The following is a 17489-nucleotide window of genomic DNA, read 5'->3' as shown; positions in this document are numbered from 1 at the left end:
GCTGCCTTTTGTTGCGTTCTCTGCCAACATGATCCCACACTGCTTCAGTAATGTTGAGCTCCGGGCTCTGGGGAGGATTCATCCCTCCATCAGACCTGCTGCCACTGATTTTCAGCCCACTTCTTGTGTCCTTTGGCACAGCTCAGCCTTTTCTCCCTGTTTCCCTTCCTTAAGAACGGCTTCTTGACAGCCACCCTTCCATGGAGCCCATTTCTGATGAGGCTTGGGCCAACAGCAGATGGATCAGCTGAAGGTCCAGATGCATCTCTCAGCTCCTGTGTCAGGTCTTTGCTGGAAGTTTTCCTCTTTCTTAAGGACATCACTTTCAGATCCTGTTCATCTGCTGGAGATAGTTCTTTAGGCCTGACACTTCTTCTTTTGTCCTCCACTTGTCCAGTTTCCTCAAATGTTTTAAGGACACACTGCACACCATGCTGAGATATGCCAAGTTTTCAGCTAGCAGCTCTTTGGGAATCACCTTGTTGCTGCAGAAATCCTGTTTTCTGTCTGTCACACTGTGTTATCTTTGCTGTTTTTCACACATGCAGCTAAAGAAATGGGAACAAATCTTAATTCCAGTCTAAAACCCACAAAGAGCTTCTAGATTATTTATTTCTGGTGGCATAAAACAGTTTAATCATTTCATTTATATTAATTGTTCCATAATTAGTCATTAGATTATATCTTATATTCCTTTTTTAAGCTTTAAATTGAATCTGATTTACTTTTTCTTGATGTTGAATAACATATAATTCTTATTATTGTCTGTTTTTTTCCTACTTTTCTACTTTTAGACGTGATAACATTAATTATTTTGGGATTAGGATTTTTTTAAAACTGAATTTCATATATTAATTTGACTCTTTTGGTAACTGAAAGCAGTTTTAAATGTAAATGTACAAAAAAGTTGAAACTATAAAGCTGTTTTTCACAGATGCAGCTAAAGAAATGGGAACAAATGATGCGTCTCTGTGACAGGCTGCTGGGAACAAACACTGGAAAAAATCAGTCTTACCAAGTATATTTGTCTCAGCAAGTTTGTATCAGTGTATCTACAGTGAGCTGATGAAATTGGGGCGCATGCGTACGTGCTGACCCTCGGTAGTGGCGTGTGTCGAGTTTGTCATTGTTTGTCTATCTTTTGTAGTAAGTTAGTTAGTGGAAAACAAGTGATAATACGGTGAAGTAAACATGTTGGACAGTATGCTGATCAAGATCGCGATAATGAGTTGGATCCTAACAATTCTATGGGACTCTGTAAGCGCACACGGAAGAGAAACTCCACTTCACTGTCAGGTGCCCAACTTTCGCTACACTCGGGATGATCAACTGAATCTCCGATATTCCTCTGATGACCTACCAAAACTCCTCTTCAGCCCTCCTGGAATATTTCTCCATGGATGGAGTAATAAGAAGAAAAAGAAAAGAGGATCAAGAGGCGGGATTCGTAACAGGATCAAACGGAGGGGAAGTCGCTTCCCTCTCCCGACAGTAACTCTTTCCAATGTGCGCTCACTTCAGAACAAAATGAATGAACTTTCTGTTCTCATAAAGTTTGACAGGGACTTCAAACAGTCAAACCTGATATGTCTAACTGAGACATGGCTGAACGATGACATTAACAACATAAACTTGGAGGGATATTCCTTAGTTCGCTATGATCGGAACGCAACACAGACAGGAAAGCGCATTGGAGGAGGGCTGTGTATGTTCATAAACTCCAGCTGGGCAACTAACATCACGGTACGTGACACTAAATGCACTCCTCACTATGAACTAATGACTGTTTCATTCAGACCACACTATTTGCCACGAGAATTTGGCCAGATGACAGTCATCCTGGTGTATGTGCCTGGTCCAGATTTCAAACTCGCTGCAGACAGCATAGCTGCCAGCTACAACAAAGCGCTGCGCCTCTCAGGTGACGACCCTGTTTTTCTGTTAGGTGATTTTGATAAATGCGACGTCTCCCTACACTTGCCGAACTTGGAACAATATATCACATGCACGACAAGACTGAGCAAAATACTCGATAAATGTTATGGGAATGTGGAAGGTGCTTACGTTTCCCGGTCCCGCCCCCCTCTGGGGCTGTCAGATCATAACGTCATTCACCTCCTTCCAAAGTATCGTCAATCACTGAAGAGGACTAAACCCACTGTAATTCGCTGCCAGGCCTGGACTGATAGCTCAGTGGACATGCTGAGAGGTTGTTTTGAGACAACAGAGTGGGAACTGTTTTTTAATGACTGTGAGAACAATAATGAACTATTAATTGACACCATAACCAGTTATATTAATTTTTGTGTGCACTCAGTAATTGGAACAAAGGAAATTAAAATATTTTCCAATAACAAACCGTGGGTCAGTAAAGAACTGAAACACCATCTAAATCTGAAGAAAATAGCCTTCATGGAGGGTAACCTAGAGGAAACAAAGGAACTGACCAAGGAGGTCAGGCGGCTAATAAAAAAGGCCCAATTGAACTACAAAGATAAGGTTGAAGAAAAACTAAGGACTGGTAATGCCAGAGATGCATGGAGAGGGCTGAACAAAATGATGGGCAGGGAGCAAAGACACATCTCTCAATGTGACGAGGACCCTGTCCAGCTCGCAAACAACCTAAACACTTTTTACTCCAGGTTTGACATCCATGATTTTCAAAAAGAGTGTGATGATGTATGTGCTGGTCTAACTCCTGACCCAATGACTATTCACGAGCACGCAGTAACCTCCATATTCCAGAGGCTTAACCCTCATAAAGCCCCAGGCCCAGACGGACTCAAGGGGAGGGTGTTAAAGGAATGTGCCGTCCAACTAGGTCCAACCATCACAAAGGTATTCCAGCTGTTCTTGAACAGCAACTTTTACCCTAAAGTCTGGAAGACAGCAACCATCATTCCTGTACCAAAAACTCCCCACGCCAAAACCAATAATGACTTCAGACCCATTGCCCTCACACCCATCCTCAGCAAATGCATGGAGCGTCTAATTCGCAACGATCTGACCCGCCAGGTAGCAGGTCAATTAGACCCTATGCAATTTGCATACCGAACCAACAGAGGGGTGGAGGATGCCACACTCACTCTCCTAAATAATATATATGTTCACTTGGATAAACCAAAGACTCACGCCCGTGTTCTTTTTATGGATTTCTCCTCAGCCTTCAACACTGTGCAACCACACCTCCTCCTACAGCGCCTTTGTGACATGAAAGTCAGTTCTGGCCTAGTCCTCCTTATCAGGGACTTCCTGAGAAACCGGCCCCAGCGTGTGTGCATCAACAACTGCCTCTCTGACTCTCTAGTCCTCAACACTGGTGTTCCTCAAGGATGTGTGCTATCACCCCTGCTCTTTTCCATATACACAAATGAGTTGCAATGCAACAGCAATGACCTCTCCCTCATCAAGTATGCAGATGATATGGCCCTAATTGCCTGCCTAGGGGACACAGACAGCTCCCCCTACCTGCAGTACATCAACACCCTATCTGCATGGTTTGACAGCAGCTTCCTGGATCTTAACATCTCCAAGACCAAGGAGATGTGGCTGGGAAGCAGCAAGAAGGGAGGCAATAAAGACACTGGGCAAACCTTCAGGCCAATCAGCATGAAGGGTCAAGAGGTAGAGCAGGTGTCACAGTTCAAATACCTTGGGACAGTCATAGATAGTCAGCTACAATTTCAAGACCATGTAGACTACACATTCAAGAAAGGAAGACAGCGCCTGGCTCTTCTGAGGAAACTCAGGGGCCTCAACACCAGTCAGCGCACCATGTCAATGGTCTACAAATTCCTGACCGAGAGTGTGCTGACATTTAACATCATGTCATGGTATGGGCAGCTCTCTGTCAAACAAAAAAATAAACTGGCACAGATTGTCAACCAGGCTGGAAAGATCATTGGACACAAACAACTACAACTTTCACATCTATACACACAGGCCCTAACAAAGAAGGCATTTCAAGTCTATCAGGACCCCACTCACCGTCTGAACTGTGCTCTCCAGCTGTTACCATCTGGACGAAGACTAAAAGTCCCAATGACAAGGAAGAATGGTTACAAGCGGTCATTTGTTCCATCAGCTGTGGCCATTCTCAATGAAGATCTACCTCTAAAGTAACATAGTGTAGATAAGCTCTAAGTGCACCTTAAACAGTCTTTCAGCAGTAGTATGGTAACTTTTATATGGTTTTAATATTTGAGTGAAATGGACAGAGTAATGTGTCTTTATTCTATAGTTTTTATCTTATTCTTACCCGTATCTATTTATTTATTATGTTGAGTGTGATATGTGTTTGTCTTTGTGTGTTTTTATGCCATTACCAAAGAGAAATTTCCATTTCATGTAAGTTTAATGGACAATAAAGAACTCTAACTCTAACTCTAACTCTATTTCTAGTCAAAATATCTCATTACACTTAATATAAGACACAACTGCCTAACAAGTACCATTTCAGCCAGATATAGGGACTTGTTTGAAGACAATACATCTGGAATATCTTGTTAAATGAAAAAGTCTTGAAAACAAATTGTTTTGAGTCACATATCATATGAAACAAGCTTTTTTTGACATTTGAAGAGGTTTTTAAGCTAATTTCAAGATCACTTTTATCTCAAAAGTCCCAAATATCACATCTTATTTCAAGAAATCTTGACAAGCCGATTTTCACTAGTTCCATTGGCAGATTTTTTTTGCTTATTTCAAGCAAAAACGTCTTTTATTTGTTGTTTTTCTTACTTATTTTTGGAGGGGCATTTTTTCCAGTGAAGTGCCTAAAGATCCAGTTTAAAACGGCTTCTTTGCTAAGTTGGACACAACACTGGTTCATCCCTTGAGTTAGGAGCCTTTTTCCTGCCTGAATGGTTCATGGCTCAGAGTTAAGTGGCTTAACAGAGAAAAAACACATTCCTCTGAAGATGCTCAGGTACAAGGACTGGACTGAAGATGAGGGAAGAAGCAGAAAATGTCCAAAGAGAAACTCTGAGAGAGCTTCAGGAAGCTGCAGAACTTTTACTCAAGACCACTTTAAAGTATTAGAACCAAGTCTGGCTGCTTGGAAAGTTTCCAAACTGCTGAACTTGTGTGAAATAGACAGAGCAGTAAAAGCTAAACCTCCACTGTAGTTGGTGGTTAAAAAGTTGAATTTGTCTTGCTGTGGTGTAACAGGAGGTGGTGACCATCGTGGTGTTCGGGGTGGAGTACATGGTCAGAATCTGGGCCGCAGGTTGCTGCTGTCGCTACCGCGGATGGAGAGGACGACTGAAGTTTGCCAGGAAACCATTTTGTGTCATCGGTAAGTCTTCAAACTCGTCCTCTTTCTCACAGTCATAGCTCTGTTAAGAGTCATTTTCATTCTCTGAGTATGCCATCATCTCCGATATGTAGCTGCAACAAATCTTCCAGAAATCAACTTCAAATTTGGAGACAAACTTGCCACAGAGGCTGCCCGAGAACACTTCACGCTCCCAGTTAGTCATTGGCTGTGTTCGAAACCGCCTACTTCTCCTACTACTCCTACTACTCCTACTAACTTTAACTTTTTTTAAGTTCCCGGATGCATACTAGATTCTCTAAATGTTGGGTATGCATCATGAGGTTACTACTCATACTCAAACTAACCAAGATGCAACGTAACGTGACGTCGCCGATCGTCATTTCGTGTCAAAACGGCAGTTTCAAGCTAGCTACAACGAGGGTAGGTTCACTTCCTGTTTTCAAAACAAAAGCACCAATTGTATCTTAATGGTTTTCCCTGTGATAAAAGGCAACGGGTATTTTATTTTGGGAAAATAACTGGAAGTGCGTTAGCTCACTGCGGCTAGCTTTAGTAGCGCCGAATTCGTGGGAACAAAATGGTAAACAGCCGGTATTTTGTCAGATTTTCAACACGTTGGGGATCTAAACGACTACTTTCTCTCCTGAAAATGTTTCAAATATTGCTAAAGTTTACAGAGTTTAGAGCTTAAGGGAAATCAGCTTCAGGCCGGCTGATTTCGGCTCGGGCAGGAGCGAAATGCATTGTGGGTAAACACTCTGCATACTGTCTGATCGATGAGTATGTAGTATGTAAGTATGTAGTATGTAGTAGGCGGTTTCAAACACAGCCATCGAGCTTTTCTTCCTCACATGGTCAGCATTAGGTTCTGTTTAAAGGAGTCCCCATAGAGCCAGTTCAACAGTCCAGAGTCGGTGTGTGTTAGATGCGTTGGGGTGTTGAATGTGTTCTCTGAGGAGTTTAGTCTTCAGAGGGATGTGATGTCTTTCTGTGGGTTCCTTCCAGCATTGCTGAAAAAGTCCTTTATTCATCCCAAAGGGGAAATAAGACCCTCATGATCTGCGTCTTTGCCACATCTGTCTGCAGACGTCATGGTGCTGATAGCCTCCATCTCTGTCCTCGCTGCCGGGACTCAGGGGAACGTCTTTGCCACATCTGCCATCAGATCTCTTCGGTTTCTGCAGATTCTCCGGATGATCCGGATGGACCGACGGGGGGGAACCTGGAAGCTGCTGGGGTCGGTGGTCTATGCCCACAGCAAGGTAACCGATCCTGTTCCATCAGTTTCCGTTCGCTTTGCTCCTCCTTCAGATGGGTTCATCCTGCAGCTCTGAGGAGCTGGAACTCTGACATGTTACCTGCTTTAGTCCGGGCAAACGTACACGTTTCAGGGTTTCAGGGTCAACACGCACACCACAGCAGCTCTGAGGGTAGAATAACCAACAGAGCAGGTTCACTGGTTTAATCTTCCTGACATCTGATCACCGTCATTGATCCTGATGATGGTTATTGATGTGCTCATAGTGAGTCTGCTTGTGTAGCTCCATCTGTCCTCTGTACTGGTTTGATCCTGTTCAGGGCTTTGGGGCGAAGCCTATACAGAGACCTAACCTCCTCACTAGGGATGGGAATTGATAAGATTTTTACGATTCCAATTCCATTTTCGATTCTGCTTAACGATTCGGTTCTTTGTCGGTTCCCTTATCGATTCTCATTTGGAGAAAAAGGACAACAAACCGGTCGATTAGCATCAACTTTGTTTAGTTTAGAAGTAACACGAGTCATGACCTCACAAACCCAACAACGGTGAGGTCCACATTGGTCTATCCTGGCCTGGGTAATTTAACTCTTCCTGCTCTGGTGAAAGGAGAAGCTGGAGGTAGAGGTGAACTGGGGGTAGTACCTCTGGCTCTGAGCCAGTCAGGCTCTGTCTCTCATGATTTCATCTAAATGTAATGCCTGAGAAGGCATTCATTTAACCTTAACCGTTACTAACAGCAGCTTTTACAATGAGGCAAATGGTGCTAACATGATAGGCAGTGTTTGTTAGTTAGTTACCTGCAGTGTTAGCCGAGGACATGCTAACGTTGCTAACGTTGCTGGGTTCAGATTCACCAACGTTAGTCCGGAGCAGATCGAAAACGCGACATTCATTCATAGTTATTGCATGTTGGTAGTATTTCCTCCCTTTGGTGAAATATTCACTTTGCAAGTTGCCCTGTTGTCGTCTTTTTTAGGGATGTGTAATAAAACTTTCGAGCGTTTGTACCGCTTGGGCGCCATGTTTAGTGTTGACTGCTGGCTGCGCTGGACTCGCCACGCAACGTTGCGTGGTGACATCATTCGCGCCCACTGGAATCAATAAAAGGGAATCGTTTGCAAAATCGCCAAACGATTCCAAGGAATTGAAACACTGGGAACCGGTTCTCGATTCCCATCCCTACTCCTCACTGTGAGCTGACCACGTGGTAGAATCAGAATAGATTGATCCACTGTGTTGGGAATCAGGTGTTTAACCCAACCGAACTGGTTTCAGTTGCTCCTGATCATAATGTTTGACCTGCTGTCTCTTTGCCTGCAGGAGCTGATCACAGCCTGGTACATCGGCTTCCTGTGTCTCATTCTGGCCAGTTTCCTTGTTTATTTGGCAGAGAAAGAAGACAATGAACAGTTTGAGACGTATGCCGATGCCCTCTGGTGGGGACTGGTGAGATTACATCACACACTTATAATATAACCACAGATGGACTGACTGAGGTACTGAATCAGTTCAATTCAGTTGTATTGATTTATTCCAACAAATTTCATCTTAAGGCACTTCAAAGTTTAAATTCAATTGAAGCCAATTAAAATTAAATTCCAAATTAGTCCAATTCATACATACAAACCCAAAAACAGACTGCACCGAAACTTCTCTTTCATCCGATCTCCTGTCCTGAGCGTGCACCTGTAGAAAAATAGAAAATCATCCAGGTCTTTATGTCTTTAAGATGGTTGTAGTCTGACCAACCTATTGGGTTCATCTGGTTTTATAGATAAGTACAACTGGGTATCATCAGCATAGCAATGGAAATTTATGCCATGCTGTCTAATAATGTTTCCTAATGGAAGCATGTATAAAGTGAAAAGAATTGGTCCAAGCACAGAACCCTGAGGAACTCCATGACTTACTCTGGTGTGTGAGGAAGATTCTTCATTTACAAGAACAAACTGAAATCTATCAGATAAATAAATTTTTATCAATAAAAACCAGCCTAATGCAGTTCCTTTAATCCCAATAACATGTTCAAGTCTCTGTAACAGAATGCTGGATTGGATGTACCAGCTTTCTTGCAGCCTGCTTTGAAGCACACAGCTGTGAATTATACCAAGGAGCCAACCTCTTCTGATTGACTGATTATCTTCCTTTTCAGAGGGGCAACATTGTCCAGTGTTATCAATCCATAGAATCACCACCTTAATGTAGTCCTCTATGAGTAAAGTTTAGCTGTCCTACCTAATGGAATTAATAATCTAAATTTGGTTACATCATTCTCTGATACACCGACCATAAATTTCTTCTCAGATGCTTTGTAGCAGCCGTGTTGGTAAAGGTAGGCCTGTGCATGTGGGTAAATACAAACTAGAATTAAAAATAAAAATCTAACTATGAAAATATAGTATATATGCATATATGATAAACAACAGCTATGCAATGATGGTCCATCCACCAGAATTGAGCAGACATCATAGTATGACACATGTGCAGCGCCTGCCAGCGTGAATCAGAAAATGTCCATGGGTTAGGGTTAGGGTTAGGTAGACAATAGGAGATAGGTAGGTAGTGGGTTAGGGTTAGTTAGACAATAGGAGATATGTAGGTTAGGGTTAGGAAGACAATAGGAGATAGGTAGGTAGTGGGTTAGGGTTAGGTAGACAATAGGAGATAGGTAGGTTAGGGTTAGGGTTAGGTAAACAATAGGAGATAGGTAGGTTAGGGTTAGATAGACGATAGGAGATAGGTAGGTAGGGTTAGGGTTAGGTAGACAATAGGAGATAGGTAGGTTAGGGTTAGGTAGACAATAGGAGATAGGTAGGTAGGGTTAGGGTTAGGTAGACAATAGGAGATAGGTAGGTAGGGTTAGGGTTAGGTAGACAATAGGAGATAGGTAGGTTAGGGTTAGGGTTAGGTAGACAATAGGAGATAGGTAGGTAGGGTTAGGGTTAGGTAGACAATAGGAGATAGGTAGGTTAGGGTTAGGTAGACAATAGGAGATAGGTAGGTTAGGGTTAGGGTTGGGGTTAGGGTTAGGTAGACAATAGGAGATAGGTAGGTAGGGTTAGGGTTAGGTAGACAATAGGAGATAGGTAGGTTAGGGTTAGGTAGACAATAGGAGATAGGTAGGTTAGGGTTAGGGTTAGGTAAACAATAGGAGATAGGTAGGTTAGGGTTAGATAGACAATAGGAGATAGGTAGGTAGGGTTAGGGTTAGGTAGACAATAGGAGATAGGTAGGTTAGGGTTAGGGTTAGGTAGACAATAGGAGATAGGTAGGTAGGGTTAGGGTTAGGTAGACAATAGGAGATAGGTAGGTAGGGTTAGGTAGACAATAGGAGATAGGTAGGTAGGGTTATGGTTAGGTAGACAATAGAAGATAGGTAGGTTAGGGTTAGGTAGACAATAGGAGATAGGTAGCTAGTGCAAGAGTGATGAACAGTATTGGAAAGTGATTCTCAGTTTTGTAGCTCCCTGTTCTCTTTTTGGTTTTGACTGGTTGAGTTGAAACTGACTCGAAATTAACTCTTGGGAACACAAACACCTGCTGTTGTTTTCTCAGCCACGAGACGATCTGATTGGTCTGTTTCCGCGTCTGTCAGATCACCTTGACGACCATCGGTTACGGAGACAAGTTCCCCATCACGTGGAATGGACGTTTACTGGCTGCTACTTTCACTCTGATCGGAGTCTCGTTCTTCGCTCTGCCAGCTGTGAGTTACTTTAATCTTTACCTGGTTTTACCAGATTTTACCCGAAACACCGGCTCACCTGGTTGTCTGTCCTCAGGGGATTCTGGGCTCTGGTTTTGCTCTGAAGGTTCAGGAGCAACACAGACAGAAGCACTTTGAGAAGAGACGAAACCCAGCAGCTGGACTGATACAGGTGAAGCTCTAAGGGTTAGGGTTAGCGCTCTAACATCCCACCGGTACAGTGATCTGTCCTCATGTTACATCCAGGTCAGAGCCAGGCGGTAATGAGGTGAATGACTTTACCTCCTCAGTTGACTCGTGGTAATACGTTTATGCATTTGGCAGACGCTTTTATCTAAAGCGACTTACAAATGAGGATATAACAATGCAGCTAACATCAAACCGAACAACAAGCTACATAGAAGGAAAACCACCAGTCAGGCTCTGTCAGAGGTGACAAGGTAGAGATGGAGTACAGTAGGGAAGTACAGGGTAGTGGATGCTCTCTGAAGAGCTGGGTCTTCAAGAGTGGCTCGTGTTTGACTTGTAGTGGCACACCACAGGGCTCAGTCCTCAGACTCCTTTTGTTCTCTTTGGTCATCCTGTTTGGGTCCATTGGTTCTGATCTCTGCAGTCTGTCAGATAACATCATTCAGGCTGCAGGAATCTAGGAGTAAATGTTTGATTCTAATATCAGTTACGAAGCTCAGATCAAACATGATCAGACTTGTTTTTCCACCTTTTGAAAGTCTGAAGCACTGGCTCATTTCTATCAGCAGCTTCTGTATCTCCTCTCCCAAACACAGACAGACCCCTCACCACCCCCGAGCTTGCTTTTTTTGTTTTGGATCCCTGAAAATGTGAATGCTCCTAAAAACATGTCGGGACTGGTAGAACCAGAGTTTGTGAGAAAAGGAGCTCTCATTTTAGGGGTCTGTTCCCTGAAATCGGACACAGAAAAGCCATTCTCACTCTTTGAATGTGTCACATTAATGTAGTAGCATTCTTTTTCTCATTCATTCCTTCCTAATGGTGATCATCTGTCTGCAGGCGGCCTGGAGAGTTTACGCAACAAACCTGAGCCGGACAGACCTGACTTCTACCTGGGATTATTATGAGCGGACCGTGTCCGTCCCCATGTACAGGTGAGTCTCCACCTGCAGACCTCCTGCTGATGCTCCTACTCTACCTTTATTATCTTTATTATTGGGTGTCTGTAGCTCAGGAGGAAGAGCAGTCGCCCACTAATCGGAAGGTCGGTGGTTCGACTCCGGCTTCCATGGGCTACATGTCGAAGTGTCCTTGGGCAAGACACTGAACCCCACGTTGCCTACCGATAAATCCGTCGGTGTATGAATGTTTGTGTGAATGATTATAAAGCACGTAGTGTGTATAGATGTAGACGTGCTGTATGAGTTTGTGTGAATGGGTGAATGTGGCATGTAGTGTTAGAAGCGCTTTGAGTGGTCAGCTAGACTAGAAAAGCGCTATACAGGTACAGTCCATTTACCATATCTGTTTGTATTTCAGCAGGCTGATTCCTCCCCTCAATCAGCTGGACTTACTCAGGAACCTCAAGAACAAATCAGGACTCTCCTTCAGGTCTGTGAGATTTCATTCATGTCACATGTTGCTTGAATTGTCTGGATGGTCCTGGGAGTGAGAAAAGTTCATGTATAGATTGGACACGTTAACTAAGAACTGATGTCCAGAGGAATGGACCATCTGCTGGTCTCAGACCTCTGACCAGAAGTCAGGCTGAAGTTTCTGTTGAAGGGAAATGTTGTTGAAACAGTTTGAGTGAAAACCTGTTTTATGACAGGACACATTTGAACTGTTCTGATTCTGGTTCCATTTAAAAGAAAAAGTTAGATGGTATGTGGTCATGTCCTGGCTCTTTAGAAGATCTGACCACAGCTTTGAAAAAAATCAAAACCATGAGTAACAATGTGTCTCTGTACAGGAAGGACGTCCAGCCAGAGCCATCCCCCAGGTCAGTCCTCACTACTGTTCTGAGCTCCTTTTGTTCTCAGACCAGGTCCCCAACAGATCAGGTCCCTAACAGACCAGGTCCCAAACAGATCAGGTCCCTAACAGATCAGGTCCCTAACAGATCAGGTCCTTAACAGATCAGGTCCGTAACAGATCAGGTCCCCAACAGATCAGGTCCCTTACAACAGACCAGGTCCCTAACAGATCAGATCCTTAACAGATCAGGTCCCAAACAGATCAGGTCCCTAACAGATCAGGTCTCTTACAACAGATCAGGTCCCTAACAGATCAGGTCCCTAACAGAGCAGGTCCCAAACAGATCAGGTCCCTAACAGATCAGATCCTTAACAGATCAGGTCCCTAACAGATCAGGTCTCTTACAACAGATCAGGTCCCTAACAGATCAGGTCCCTAACAGATCAGGTCCCTAACAGATCAGGTCCCTAACAGATTAGGTCCCTAACAGATTAGGTCCCTAACAGATCAGGTCCCTAACAGATCAGGTCCCTAACAGATCAGGTCCCTAACAGATCAGGTCCCTAACAGATCAGGTCTCTTACAACAGATCAGGTCCCTAACAGATCAGGTCCCTAACAGATCAGATCCCTAACAGATCAGGTCTCTTACAACAGATCAGGTCCCTAACAGATCAGGTCCCTAACAGAGCAGGTCCCTAACAGATCAGGTCCCTAACAGATCAGGTCCCAAACAGATCAGGTCCCTAACAGATCAGGTCTCTTACAACAGATCAGGTCCCTAACAGATCAGGTCCCAAACAGATCAGGTCCCTAACAGATCAGGTCCCTAACAGATCAGGTCCCTAACAGAGCAGGTCCCAAACAGATCAGGTCCCTAACAGATCAGGTCTCTTACAACAGATCAGGTCCCTAACAGATCAGGTCCCTAACAGATCAGGTCCCTAACAGAGCTGGTCCCTAACAGAGCAGGTCCCAAACAGATCAGGTCCCTAACAGATCAGGTCCCTAACAGAGCAGGTCCCTAACAGATCAGATCCCTAACAGATCAGATCCCTAACAGATCAGGTCCCTAACAGATCAGGTCCTTAACAGATCAGGTCCCTAACAGATCAGGTCCCTAACAGATCAGGTCCCAAACAGATCAGGTCCCTAACAGATCAGGTCTCTTACAACAGATCAGGTCCCTAACTGATCAGGTCCCAAACAGATCAGGTCCCTAACAGATCAGGTCTCTTACAACAGATCAGGTCCCTAACAGATCAGGTCCCAAACAGATCAGGTCCCTAACAGATCAGGTCCCTAACAGACCAGGTCTCTTACAACAGATCAGGTCCCTAACAGATCAGATCCCTAACAGATCAGGTCCCTAACAGATCAGGTCTCTTACAACAGATCAGGTCCCTAACAGATCAGGTCCCTAACAGATCAGATCCCTAAAAGATCAGATCCCTAACAGATCAGGTCCCTAACAGATCAGGTCCCAAACAGATCAGGTCCCTAACAGATCAGGTCCCTAACAGATCAGGTCTCTTACAACAGATCAGGTCCCTAACAGATCAGGTCCCAAACAGATCAGGTCCCTAACAGATCAGATCCCTAACAGATCAGATCCCTAACAGATCAGATCCCTAACAGATCAGGTCCCTAACAGATCAGGTCCTTAACAGATCAGGTCCCTAACAGATCAGGTCCCTAACAGATCAGGTCCCAAACAGATCAGGTCCCTAACAGATCAGGTCTCTTACAACAGATCAGGTCCCTAACAGATCAGGTCCCAAACAGATCAGGTCCCTAACAGATCAGGTCTCTTACAACAGATCAGGTCCCTAACAGATCAGGTCCCTAACAGATCAGATCCCTAACAGATCAGATCCCTAACAGATCAGGTCCCTAACAGATCAGGTCCCAAACAGATCAGGTCCCTAACAGATCAGGTCCCTAACAGATCAGGTCTCTTACAACAGATCAGGTCCCTAACAGATCAGGTCCCAAACAGATCAGGTCCCTAACAGATCAGATCCCTAACAGATCAGGTCCCTAACAGATCAGGTCCCTAACAGAGCAGGTCCCTAACAGATCAGGTCCCTAACAGATCAGGTCCCTAACAGAGCAGGTCCCTAACAGAGCAGGTCCCAAACAGATTAGGTCCCTAACAGATCAGGTCCCTAACAGAGCAGGTCCCTAACAGATCAGGTCCCTAACAGATCAGGTCCCAAACAGATCAGGTCCCTAACAGATCAGGTCTCTTACAACAGATCAGGTCCCTAACAGATCAGGTCCCAAACAGATCAGGTCCCTAACAGATCAGGTCCCTAACAGAGCAGGTCCCAAACAGATCAGGTCCCTAACAGACCAGGTCTCTTACAACAGATCAGGTCCCTAACAGATCAGGTCCCTAACAGATCAGATCCCTAACAGATCAGGTCTCTTACAACAGATCAGGTCCCTAACAGATCAGGTCCCTAACAGATCAGGTCCCTAACAGAGCAGGTCCCTAACAGATCAGGTCCCTAACAGATCAGGTCCCAAACAGATCAGGTCCCTAACAGATCAGGTCTCTTACAACAGATCAGGTCCCTAACAGATCAGGTCCCAAACAGATCAGGTCCCTAACAGATCAGGTCCCTAACAGATCAGGTCCCTAACAGAGCAGGTCCCAAACAGATCAGGTCCCTAACAGATAAGGTCTCTTACAACAGATCAGGTCCCTAACAGATCAGGTCCCTAACAGATCAGGTCCCTAACAGATCAGGTCCCTAACAGAGCAGGTCCCTAACAGATCAGATCCCTAACAGATCAGATCCCTAACAGATCAGGTCCCTAACAGATCAGGTCCTTAACAGATCAGGTCCCTAACAGATCAGGTCTCTTACAACAGATCAGGTCCCAAACAGATCAGGTCCCTAACAGATCAGGTCCCTAACAGATCAGGTCCCTAACAGATCAGGTCTCTTACAACAGATCAGGTCCCTAACAGATCAGGTCCCTAACAGATCAGATCCCTAACAGATCAGATCCCTAACATATCAGATCCCTAACAGATCAGGTCCCAAACAGATCAGGTCCCTAACAGATCAGGTCTCTTACAACAGATCAGGTCCCTAACAGATCAGGTCCCTAACAGATCAGATCCCTAACAGATGAGGTCCCTAACAGATCAGGTCCCTAACAGATCAGGTCCCTAACAGATCAGATCTCTTAAAACAGATCAGGTCCCTAACAGATCAGGTCTCTTACAACAGATCAGGTCCCTAACAGATCAGGTCCCAAACAGATCAGGTCCCTAACAGATCAGGTCCCTAACAGATCAGATCCCTAACAGATCAGGTCCCTAACAGATCAGGTCTCTTACAACAGATCAGGTCCCTAACAGATCAGGTCCCTAACAGATCAGATCCCTAACAGATCAGATCCCTAACAGATCAGGTCCCTAACAGATCAGGTCCCAAACAGATCAGGTCCCTAACAGATCAGGTCCCTAACAGATCAGGTCTCTTACAACAGATCAGGTCCCTAACAGATCAGGTCCCAAACAGATCAGGTCCCTAACAGATCAGATCCCTAACAGATCAGATCCCTAACAGATCAGGTCCCTAACAGATCAGGTCCTTAACAGATCAGGTCCCTAACAGATCAGGTCCCTAACAGATCAGGTCCCAAACAGATCAGGTCCCTAACAGATCAGGTCTCTTACAACAGATCAGGTCCCTAACAGATCAGGTCCCAAACAGATCAGGTCCCTAACAGATCAGGTCTCTTACAACAGATCAGGTCCCTAACAGATCAGGTCCCTAACAGATCAGATCCCTAACAGATCAGATCCCTAACAGATCAGATCCCTAACAGATCAGGTCCCTAACAGATCAGGTCCCAAACAGATCAGGTCCCTAACAGATCAGGTCCCTAACAGATCAGGTCTCTTACAACAGATCAGGTCCCTAACAGATCAGGTCCCAAACAGATCAGGTCCCTAACAGATCAGATCCCTAACAGATCAGGTCCCTAACAGATCAGGTCCCTAACAGAGCAGGTCCCTAACAGATCAGGTCCCTAACAGATCAGGTCCCTAACAGAGCAGGTCCCTAACAGAGCAGGTCCCAAACAGATTAGGTCCCTAACAGATCAGGTCCCTAACAGAGCAGGTCCCTAACAGATCAGGTCCCTAACAGATCAGGTCCCAAACAGATCAGGTCCCTAACAGATCAGGTCTCTTACAACAGATCAGGTCCCTAACAGATCAGGTCCCAAACAGATCAGGTCCCTAACAGATCAGGTCCCTAACAGAGCAGGTCCCAAACAGATCAGGTCCCTAACAGACCAGGTCTCTTACAACAGATCAGGTCCCTAACAGATCAGGTCCCTAACAGATCAGATCCCTAACAGATCAGGTCTCTTACAACAGATCAGGTCCCTAACAGATCAGGTCCCTAACAGATCAGGTCCCTAACAGAGCAGGTCCCTAACAGATCAGGTCCCTAACAGATCAGGTCCCAAACAGATCAGGTCCCTAACAGATCAGGTCTCTTACAACAGATCAGGTCCCTAACAGATCAGGTCCCAAACAGATCAGGTCCCTAACAGATCAGGTCCCTAACAGAGCAGGTCCCAAACAGATCAGGTCCCTAACAGATCAGGTCTCTTACAACAGATCAGGTCCCTAACAGATCAGGTCCCTAACAGATCAGATCCCTAACAGATCAGATCCCTAACAGATCAGGTCCCTAACAGATCAGGTCCTTAACAGATCAGGTCCCTAACAGATCAGGTCTCTTACAACAGATCAGGTCCCAAACAGATCAGGTCCCTAACAGATCAGGTCCCTAACAGATCAGGTCCCTAACAGATCAGGTCTCTTACAACAGATCAGGTCCCTAACAGATCAGGTCCCTAACAGATCAGGTCTCTTACAACAGATCAGGTCCCTAACAGATCAGGTCCCTAACAGATCAGATCCCTAACAGATCAGATCCCTAACAGATCAGATCCCTAACAGATCAGGTCCCAAACAGATCAGGTCCCTAACAGATCAGGTCTCTTACAACAGATCAGGTCCCTAACAGATCAGGTCCCTAACAGATCAGATCCCTAACAGATGAGGTCCCTAACAGATCAGATCCCTAACAGATGAGGTCCCTAACAGATCAGGTCCCTAACAGATCAGGTCCCTAACAGATCAGATCTCTTAAAACAGATCAGGTCCCTAACAGATCAGGTCCCTAACAGATCAGATCCCTAACAGATCAGGTCCTAAACAGATCAGGTCCTTAACAGAACAGGTCCCTAACAGATCAGGTC

At 44.9% G+C, this 17489-nt stretch overlaps 1 protein-coding gene across 4 annotated transcripts in view; it reads left to right on the top strand.

The window, feature by feature from the left end:
* Positions 1-17489, top strand: part of kcnq2b (potassium voltage-gated channel, KQT-like subfamily, member 2b) — a 32335-nt gene that overhangs the window by 7570 nt on the left and 7276 nt on the right. For all 4 annotated transcript variants that reach the window (XM_075460012.1, XM_075460011.1, XM_075460014.1 and 1 more), the window contains exons 4-11: positions 5170-5296; positions 6365-6540; positions 7860-7985; positions 10135-10245; positions 10322-10417; positions 11275-11369; positions 11755-11826; positions 12188-12217. In XM_075460012.1, the coding sequence (XP_075316127.1) occupies positions 5170-5296; positions 6365-6540; positions 7860-7985; positions 10135-10245; positions 10322-10417; positions 11275-11369; positions 11755-11826; positions 12188-12217 (833 nt within the window). The remainder of the gene's footprint in view (positions 1-5169; positions 5297-6364; positions 6541-7859; positions 7986-10134; positions 10246-10321; positions 10418-11274; positions 11370-11754; positions 11827-12187; positions 12218-17489) is intronic.

Source organism: Odontesthes bonariensis, chromosome 3 (genome assembly GCF_027942865.1).
Source record: "Odontesthes bonariensis isolate fOdoBon6 chromosome 3, fOdoBon6.hap1, whole genome shotgun sequence".
Lineage (NCBI taxonomy): Eukaryota > Metazoa > Chordata > Actinopteri > Atheriniformes > Atherinopsidae > Odontesthes > Odontesthes bonariensis.
The sequence above is the reverse complement of the archived record's forward strand: the minus strand, read 5'-3'. Positions and strand labels throughout refer to the sequence as shown.